The 10,927-nt window shown below is 28.4% G+C and overlaps 1 protein-coding gene across 1 annotated transcript; it reads left to right on the top strand.

The window, feature by feature from the left end:
* Positions 1 to 743: 743 nt before the first annotated feature.
* LOC120774658 lies at positions 744 to 9,828 on the top strand. Its single transcript, XM_040104386.1, has 3 exons — positions 744 to 966; positions 5,568 to 6,192; positions 9,824 to 9,828. Exons 2-3 carry the CDS (start codon positions 5,784 to 5,786, stop codon positions 9,826 to 9,828), a joined length of 414 nt encoding a protein of 137 aa, XP_039960320.1. The 5' UTR covers positions 744 to 966; positions 5,568 to 5,783.
* Positions 9,829 to 10,927: the final 1,099 nt, after the last annotated feature.

The raw sequence follows: 10,927 nt of genomic DNA, 5'->3' as shown, positions 1-10,927 counted from the left end.
CACCTCATACATATGTACATGTTCCTTCAAAGTTTTCTATGGAAAAGAAATGCAGCAATAAACCCCGCCACCCCTTCTTTCGCCTTTATCGCAAAGTTCTGAAAATATATTCACTGCATTCCAGTCACGACCAAGAACTGATGCTGACGTCTCAGCATATTTTAACGCCCGCAAAAAAACAACAAAAACAAAAAAATGCGTAACAATGCGCTCATACATCACGCTGTCAGCACAACGCTGCCTCAATATCAACGCCAGTGCTAACTTGGCGCACAATAAGTCAACTTAGTCACCGGCCGCGTTGTTAACGGCAAACTGCTAATAAACTGTATGAATGGCGAAAAAAAATAACGAGAAGTAAAAGCGCAAAAAAGCAATAACAATAAGAAGCCGAAAATTGAAACAAAGTTCACAAAGTACCATGATCGCCGCTATCGCCGACGCTGATTGCCATCCATTCGCTACTCTACCTTTGACTTTGCGTCAGCTGACTTTGTTTGTTTTTACTTTTGCTGCTTTTGCATTGATTTTTATTTTCGATTTGATTACTTCACTTATTTGCCGCGCTGCCGACGATGGCCTGTGCTGCTCTTCATTTGTCAAAATCGCAGCCGGCGCATGCGCGCGTTGTGTGGAGCTGAGCGCCGCAGCGCCGCCTGGCTTCGTGCAAGGTGTGCAAAGCCGCACAGAAGTTGGCTTAGAGGTGATCGTCACAGCTTGGCCATTCAGTACGATTTGAGCGTTTCGTCTTGGCGGTTGATTTGATTGGAATTCCAGTCGACGAACTTGTGAACCAAAGAAGTGGTTTAGCTGAAGGTATAATTCTTGGCAGTGCATGCTGAAGACGTTGCACTGGGTTCACGCGTAGTGATTGTGTTTGTGTTGCTGTGATCTTTGTAGAGTGCGCAATTTGCGCGAGTAAAAGTCCAAAACGTTTAGCTTCTTCAAGAACACTCATTTGAAAAAGTAAAATAAACGGCAAGTGTTAAATTATACAAGTGCATAAACAAATATGAAATTCTCTCGACATGCACATATGAGTTTTTAATAAAGTGAACGTTCTTGACATAAAAATATTTGCTTAACAAGCAGTGTTTTTCTAATAATTTCATACCTACATATGTATGTATGTAAATATAAAATACTGCTGGCAAAGTGCAGCGCAAGCTTTCATGCAAATAAATGTGAAACCATAAATAAATGATAGGTGTATGTGCGAAAAAGCGGGTGCTAAAATTTGTAGAATTTTTTTAAATAAATCGAAATCTTCAAAGTGCTAAATTTCAGTCGTTAAACAGCAAATGAAAACACAAATAAAGGATTGAATTAAATAAAGCAACATTTTGACTTAAAAATATAACTAAAATTATACTACCAAGAGAAAAGAATGGGGGAAAAAATATTTAAAAATGTTTAAAAAAAAATTAAAAATAAAAATAAAAAATGTAAAAAAAAATAAAAAAAAAAAATATCGAAAAAAATAATAAAAAGAAAAAAATAAAAATAAAAATTCTCAAAAATAATAAAAATTTTCAGAGAAAATTATCTCAAGCTTAAAAACATATTTCAAGAAAATAAAAATAAATAATATAAAAAATAATAAAAAATGATTATATGTAAAAAATAAAAATATAAAAAGAAGCATTCTAACAATAAAAACGATAGAGATAAAAACCTATTGATTAGATAAAAATGTAACACAATGTTTAAAGAAAAAAATAAAAATAAAAATTCTCAAAAATAATAAAAATTTTCAGAGAAAATTATCTCAAGCTTAAAAACATATTTCAAGAAATAAAAATAAATAATATAAAAAATGATTATATGTAAAAAATAAAAACATAAAAAGAAGAACGATAGAGATAAAAAACTATAACTATATTAGATGAAAATTTAACACAATATTTAAAGAAAAAATTAAAAATAAAAATTCTCACAAATAATAAAAGTTTTCAGAATTGAGAAAAATTATCTCAAGCATAAAAACATATTTCAAGAAATAAAAATAAATAATATGAAACTAAAAAAAAGAAGTTATACACATTTTTCTAAGTAAAAAAAACAATATCTCGAAACTAAAAAGTATATATTTTTCTTGTAATTTCAATGTATAAATATAATAATATTACACAAATTTCATTAGCGACAAACAAATAAAAATTAGAAATCTAATAAAAAATAATAAAAAGAGATTGTAACTTTTTTCTCGTAATTAAGCAAAAATCAAGGTTTTTTTAACCAAATAAACAGAATTATCTCAAATAAAAAATTATTTTTACTTTTAATTAAAAATAATAATATAATAACACCATAAAAAGTTCTTTCATTCAATAATTTACATAAAAAAATCATATTAGCAACTTTAAGAAGCATTAATTTTTTAACAATGAAAATTAAATTCTTTTGAAATAAAAAAAATAATAAAATTTCTATTGGAAAACTTTCACAAAATAAAAGATAGATACATTAAGTAGCGCTTAATATCAATTTAAAATAAAGCATAATTTATAGAGATAAAAAACATTAATTTGGAAAAATTTTAAAACAATTTTTTATAGAAAGATTATATATAAAAATAAAAATTAAAATAAAAATAAAGATAAAAAATTAATATATATTTTTTAACATTAAAATAAAATGTATTTCTAGTTTAAAAACAATATTTTAAGAAATAATATAACAAAAAATAATAAAAAGAGATTATTTTCTATATAAAAAAAGTTATTATCTAAAAATTATAATGTTTTTTGTAAATATAAAATACAAAAATTACAAAAACTTATCTAAAAATTATAATTTTTTTTTTGTAAGTTAAAAATAGTAATGTAAAAATATCACAAAAAGTTCTTTAGTGACAAAACCAAACAAAATAGAAAGTAAAATAATTAAAAAACAAAAATTAAAAAGCTCGTAATATCAATTCTAAATAAAAAATAATTTATAATTTATTTATATTATTTATGAAAAAATTACAAAGTTTTTTCATTTTATTGCTTTAATTTTGTTTTTATCAGGAAATATCAGCACAATACAAATACGTAATATTTCCACTTAGTGCTTTGAAAATCAAATTTTTACTAAAAATTCATATTTTTATGACATTTATTAGCACAAACAATAAAAATAATTAATATTTCTCTTGTGCTATGTTCGTGTTTTCTCTAATTAGCAAAAAAGAAATATTTATTACATAATATCTACAATAAAAAATTCAATAAATAATCACGATGCTTTTATTTAAAAAATATAAAATTTAAAATCAATATATTTTTTTCGAAATATTTTGAAGAAAATCTTATTTTTATTACAAAAAAAAATATTTTACAAACACTGAGCTCTAAAGAAATTACTTTTATAAATCAATATACTTAAATGTCCCCAATTTTTTAGAACATCAATTAACTGAATTAGAAAAAAAAGTTTAAAAAACTAAGAGAAAACACTTAAAAACCAAAAATAATTTCATTGTCAAAAGAAACGTAAAAATTACAACGTTAAATAATATTATGACACAAAGTAAACACGATAATAAACAAAAATATCGAAAGCAAGCAGGAAATTAAATAGATTAAAATAATTTTTTTTTTTAATTTAATTACAAATGTTATAAAGTAATTCTGATAGTTAAAATTAATTAAAGCAATTTATTTCTACACAATTAAGTAAAAAAATTTAATTGATTTAAAAATTAATTAATTTAAATTTAATCAATTCTTTTAATTTAAATTAATTTAATCGAAATAGTGTGTGTGTTTTTTTTGCTAAAAAACTAGTTGTGTAAAAATTACAAATTAAATAAATATAATAAATTAAATTATAAATTGTAAACCCAATAAAAAATTAGAAAAAATCGATTTCAATTCCAGGTAATAAGTATTCTATTTTGTATATGTATATTAGTTTGAGATAAATTTTTATCATTATCACAAGATATTTTTAATTTTTTTACTATTATTATAAGATAAAAAATAATGTATTCAAATCAAAAACATTTAATTTAAAATTGAAAAATTAAAGTTAATTAGTCTTTATTAATTAATTAATCTTAATCAATTCAATTTAAATTTTTATTTTTAAATTCATTATTTTAATTTCAATTAATTTTTTTATCTTAATTAATTAAATAATTTAATTTAATTTTTTTAATTAGTTTTGATTTCAATTAGTTTTGTATCTTAATTAATTAAATTTAATTTTTTAAATAAATAAATAATATTCATGTTGCTTTGTCTTATTTATTTATTATTATTTTTTTGCTATTATTAAAAAATTTAAAATTTCTTGTTATAATGATAAAAATAAAAAAATAATCATCTTTTTAAAAAATAAAACAAAATACTTATTACCTCTAAATCAAATTAAATTTTTCTCATTTTTTACTGCGTTGACATTTTATTATATTAATTTAATTTAAAATTTTTCCACAAGTAATTTTTAATTAAAAAATATTTATTAAATTTAATTTACATTTAATGTAATCTTAATTAGTTTTTTGAATTTAAATTAATTTTAACATAATTGCTGCTTATTTTTTTGCTAAAACACTTCTTATAGAAAAATTATAAATTAAATAAATATAATAATATATTTTTATATTAGTTTTGATTTCAATTAGTTTTGTATCTTAATTAATTAAATTTAATTTTTTACAGAAATAAATAATCTTTATGTTGCTTTATCTTATTTATTTATCATTATTTTTTTACTATTATTAAAAAATTTAAATATCTTATTATAATCCGATCTAAAATAAAAAGTAATAAAATTTTGCTGAACTAATTACTGATCGCATACCTATATAAAATAAAAAAAAAATACTTATTACCTCTAATTCAAATTAAATTTTTCTTATTTTTAACTGGATTGACAATTTATTAAATTTATTAAATTTATAATTTTTCCACAAGTAATTTTTTATTAAAAAAAATTAATTAAATTTCATTTACATTTAGTTTTTTGAATTTAAATTCATTTTAACATAATTACTGTGTTTTTTTTTTTCTAAAAAACAACTTGTTGCAAAATTATAAATTAAATAAATATAATAAATTGTCAGCCCAATAAAAAATAAGTAAAATTCCAATAAAATTAGAAGTATTATTTTAATTATTTATATTATATTTTATTTTTTATATATATTTTAGTTTGGCATTAGTTCATTAATTTTTATTTTTACCATTATTTTAAGATAGTGTTTACATTTTTTTTACTATTATTATCAGATTTTTTAACTTTAAAATTATTAATTTTCTATTTTTGGCTATTCCAACCACGAGATTTTTTTTCTTCTGATTTTTGATCTACATATATTTTTTTAAATGCTTTATACATTTTTCAACACTTTTCCTCATACACCAATTTACGTTCGTTGAATCTTCGAAAACGTAAAAGAATTTGCCGCTGATCGTCTGCGGAATTTTATTTTTTTAGTTAGCACATGGGCTGCCATCATTTGAAAGCTATATATTTATAAAAAATTATAAAAGAAAATGTCTAAAAAATTTTCGTAACTTCAATAATTTTTATAAACAATAACAATAATAAGTGCAAATATATACATATTTCAGTAGGTTTTAAACGAAGTCAACGAGTAACGGGCACTAAATATATTACGATCACATACAAAACAGTTAAGCGAATTAATTGTGGCATAAAAGTCGCGCTGATATGATGTAATCAAAAACTCAAAACACATTTAAATCAACAAAACTCAAAAGAACTTAAACTCAACCAGACAACTTTGTGATTAACACAACAATAATAATAGCAAAAACAACAGCAACATGCGTCCGAAAATCGCAGCCTACTTTATGGGCGCACACCTGTTGCTGCTCGTGCTGCTCACACTAAACACCAGCAGCAGCAACAACAACAGTGCGTACGCGCTCAACACCGCCGAAACGGCTAATCCGACTTGTTCGCTGAAGGACAATTGCAATTTGAATGACAACTTCCTGACAGCCACCGGCGAGACGGGCGAAAAGGCGGCGAGTAAATTGGAAAATAAAATTGCGTCGATCTTCGAGGATAAAGTAAATTACAGCCTGAAATTGTTCGCTGATGAAGATGTCATCGAGTACAATGCGCACGAAAGTAACTTAACGCAACGCGCACATATGGCAACGCCAGCAGCAGCGAACTTTACGCTGCGACAGTTGCAGGACGCCGCCGATGTGGAGGAGGATGAGCGAGGTGAGTTCCTAATTTTTATAATTTTTCATGTGTATGTGCAAGTGCCTTCATATATGACATGGCGGCTGATAAGTGGTTAGATAATAGCCGCGTTGTTGTGCTTGTCTTGTTTTGTCTTAAAAGGTTCAAAATAATTGATTACGAAAATGCAAAAGCGCAGTCGCAGCAATTGCTGACCTTCATTACAATTTTGTTGCGTTTTTTTTTTTCAAATCAAACTTATACAAATCACGCATTTACATACTTACACACATGCAAGCACAACGCTGTCAGCTTTTATTATAACTTTCATATACAAGCGTTCAAATATTGGCCTTTTTCTCTCTTTCTTTTCCACTCTTGTATTTTTGCAAAATCACCTTATCAATTTTTTGTAGCTATTTTTTGGCCACACTTTTTTGCAGACCTAAACCTTAATATCGAATTCTCAAGTGCGCATTGCGCATAGTCAAATATTGGTCAGGCATATACATACATACATACACACATACATACATATAAGTACCGTACGTGCGCGCATTCGAATTGAAAATATTTTTAAAATTTCTTCGCACATAAAATTTCAACACCGCCACTGACCGTCGCAGCCAAACCAACTGCCAAGCAAAAAAAATTAAAACCAACAACAACACAAAAAGTAGGTAGAGAAAAAACCCACAAATTTGTATTTTAATTGTAAACTTCAAACACGTCGTCGAGCGCAAAAATTATTTACCGCTCCAGACATATATTTACCCAATTGCCATGTGGCTTTGCGGTACTCAAATGGTTACAAGGCGGCTAAGAGTATTTTTAAATGCTTTGTACAAACAACTCTGCTCAAATATATTGACACTTTCATTGAAGAAGCAGCAGATAAAGATTATTTGCTAATTTTAGAAAAGATATGAATTTTAAGACTCATGTGCATAACCCAAAAAATATTAATTTTGAAAATTTGGAAACTATTCTGTAATAAGAAAATAGCATTTTATGCCCCTAGAAAACATTCTGCATACTGTATATGCAATTTTGGCTATTATTACAACATATTATTAGTAAAAGTCAAATGTTGTTAGCCTCCCTCTACAATAAAACTCTGTAAGGACATTGTTTATTGACATTTTTCATAAACAAACGATTCCCCTCATTACGGCAGAGTTTTCAATGTAATTACAAGGTCTGTCGCAAAAGAAACAGGATTGTTAAAAAAACAACAAAAAAATTAATATTTTTCAAAAGTTACATTTTTTTATTCAAAGTAGTTCCCTTGTGCTTCGATACAGTGTTGAGCCCGGTCAATTAGCATTTCAAATGAGTGTTTAAGGTCATTTTTCGGAAAGCTTTTGAGATTATCGGTTGTCGCCTTTTGGATAGCTGAAATGTTCTGAAACCGGTGTCCCTTCATGGGCAAATGAAGTTTTCCAAATAGGTAAAAATCACAGGGTGCCAGATCAGGTGAGTAGGGTGAGTGATTAATGGTTAATTTGGAGTTTTTTGTCAAAAAATCAGTGACAAGCGTCGACCGATGACACGGCACATTATCGTGCAACAGGCGCCAGGACTCTGCCTCACGGTATTGTGGTCGAGCACGACGAATGCGTGACAAAAGACGCTTCATAACACCAAGGTAAAACACAGCATTAATCGTTTGGCGAGGTGGGACGAACTCTCGGTGTACAATACCCTCGGAATCGTAAAAACAAATCAGCATTGTATTTATTTTTGACTTCTGAAGACGACCGACTTCGGATCGTCACAGAGGTCCACACGACCTTTTTGAAATCGCTTAAACCACTCATGCACATTACTACGGGATAGGCACTGTTCACCATTTTCATCATTTGAAATGTTTCAGTAAACATTTTCCTAAGTTTAAAACAAAATTTAATATTTGCTCTTTGTTCAAAATGCATTTTACGACCGATGACCAAAAACTGCTGTCACTTTTTGATCGATAACATCGATTGTAGTTATCCAATTATCTTAAACTTTTACGAAATGTCAACAAGAGATCGAACTTTTTATTTCATATATCCACCAATAGGTGGCGCCACCAGAAACAGTTATATTTAAAAAGTTCTGTTTCTCTTGCGACAGACCTTGTATACCCTGAGCAGGGAACACTAAGTTTCCCACGATCGACTACGAGCGTAATCGGACGGAAATTATAAGAAACTTATAGAGCGGAATTTTTGTCCGTCGAGAGTGTGATCTACTTCTCAATTGTCTTCCGATCCCAAAGTAACACCTACTTACAAGAGTTGTTCTGCGCCTGATCTCCAGGAATAGTTTGTTGGTGAAATTGTTGCCGGTTCCGAGCTAGACAGAGTTCTTCATTGTATCAAATGTAAAGCTGCCAACAGTGAGACAGTTCGCAAGACGTGAAGAATATTTGTGTGTGGCCAATGGTCCTTTGTTTTGCTCTTATTCAACACAAAACCAACCGCTTTCGCTTCTTTTTCTAAGCTGGAAAAGGCAGCGCTGACTGCTCTGTTGCTAAAGTCTACGATATTATTTGCTTACACCAGCAGCATTATACTTTTATAGTATACAGTGCCAGCAAGTCGTATCACTTTTTCCAGCATTACATTGAAGTAGAAGCATGAGAAATAATCTCGCGCTCTAAAACCTCGCCTGGTATCCAATAGTTCGCAGAGGTCTTTTCCGATTTTGACGGCGGTTATGGTTGCGCTCTATATGATTCTGCATAAACGTATGAGTTTGGCAGGAATATCAAATTTAGATATGACGTCGAATAGGCATCTCCTGTTAAACCCGACTTTGAAATCGACAAAAAGTTGATAGATGACGATATGTTTGTTGAGGGAAAGATTTGTGGATACTCAAAGAAAACCTCACATCCGAGTTGTAAAGATCCTAGAAGAGTAGAAAGCTAACTTTAAATTGAATACCTTTTGAATACCGCTTTTTTCAAACAGTTCATCTCTAACCCAAGTAGTCGCATTCTTATTCTATAAATATATGGTATATGTGGGGTCGTGGACAAAGTTGTAGAGTTTCGAGAATCTAAGAAAGTACATGCGTTTTTTAACTACGCGATCTAAGTCTGTGCTTTTCTCCAAAATCTGTACGTAGCTCTAACAGGTCTATATGCATCAGAACTAAGTAAAGCATACATAACAAATTTAAGTTGGCTGCAAATTAACTATATTTTTTTCATAAATGCAAAATCAAAATTTGTAGCAAACATTTATCCAAACTAATATAAATATAAATTATAATGAAAACGAACTTTTATAGTCGCAAGTTTTCAACTATCTAACCTTTGGATTTATTTTCGTTGTGGGGCTGTGCAGAATTTCTAAAATTCGTGTTTACAACTTAGATTCCGGAATTTATTCTATTTTTATAAAGAATGAGGAAACCGAAACGAAACAAAAACTTTTGCGACGCAGTTAATCTTATAATCACGAATAAATGAGATCAATAAACTTATTTGTTACATTATATCTATGCTTTTTTATAGTTTTTAAATTGTTGTTTTTTTACGATACTCAACACCGTCTTATAGCGATGACATACTGAAAGTCGGTATTGCGTCATTAGCATATTTGTAATTTGAGTCCACCAGTGTTTTTGGGCATGAGCATATAATTATATTTATTTATGCAAATTTTATAATTCATAGATTGAGCATAAAATCTGGTTTGAAACACGAATTTTTTATTATCTTTATTTTCGAAATATGCTCGCCTACAAAAAAATAGGCGCGTTATCTATTATATATACATACATACGTATTTTTAGAGAACTTGAATTTCAGTTTTGTTGTTGTGTGTTGTTAAAAGATTTTTGCAATACATTCTAAACAAAGGTACCCGGAAATTGTAACTTAAATTCCCCGGATAAATGATATTTCAAAAAAATTTATGGTTTGGTAGCACTGTCCTTAATTTCTATGCCGAATTCGAACGCGATCTGCCAACCAGTTTGTTTATACCATGTTCAGACCGACACTTAATCACACGATTTCTGCTGTTGAATGGATTATCCCACTAATCTTAAAAATTTATCAAGATTTCGAAATACAAAAATGACAGTTCCAAATCACTTCATTGAATTGATTTGAAACTGATCCACGCTAAATCTCTCTGTGCGACTCTGATTTTGCGCAATCTACTTGTCAGCATTGGCAGTCTGTTACATTATCACAGCTGATTTAGACACTACAAAGGGAAAAAAATGTAAACAAACAAATTTTTTTTTAAAGCAATGAATCTAATTTCATCTGAAAATCGACTTAACAAATGAAAAAATGCATCCATTATTTCTATTATATGGAAAATATTAAAAAAAGCCGTCTTTTTATTTCAAAATACTATATGACAATCTTTTCTTTTGATAAATATTAAGCGATGTGAATTCTTGAATGACAATAACAGCTGTTTTTTGATCTTTCTAACGGCAGTGAGAACACTGTTGGGTTGTGAAATGCTTAAATATAATCTAATCTTTTAAATTTTCGGTCTGAACATGGTATTACAGCAGTTGCTTAAATCAATATACCCAGTAGTGCGTTCCTTGTTTTGCAATGGCTTAAAATATCGAAAAAACTATTTGTCTCAAATTTTGTATTTCTAACCAAATTTCGTGTACGAAATCGTTGCGAACGTTGCAAGAGACTTACGGTGATTCAGTTTTATCAAAAACACAAACCTGGTACAAAGCCTTAAAAACGGTAGAAACATTGAAGACATGCCACGTTCTGAACGATCTTCGACCTCTTTAACTG

This window comes from Bactrocera tryoni, chromosome 4 (assembly GCF_016617805.1).
Source record: "Bactrocera tryoni isolate S06 chromosome 4, CSIRO_BtryS06_freeze2, whole genome shotgun sequence".
Lineage (NCBI taxonomy): Eukaryota > Metazoa > Arthropoda > Insecta > Diptera > Tephritidae > Bactrocera > Bactrocera tryoni.
Note: the sequence above shows the minus strand (reverse complement) of the source record. Positions and strands in the feature narration are given on the sequence as shown.

Bases quoted from the DNA above. Each gene is read 5' to 3' on its own strand.
- LOC120774658 (XM_040104386.1), top strand. From the start codon at position 5,784: ATGCGTCCGAAAATCGCAGCCTACTTTATGGGCGCACACCTGTTGCTG.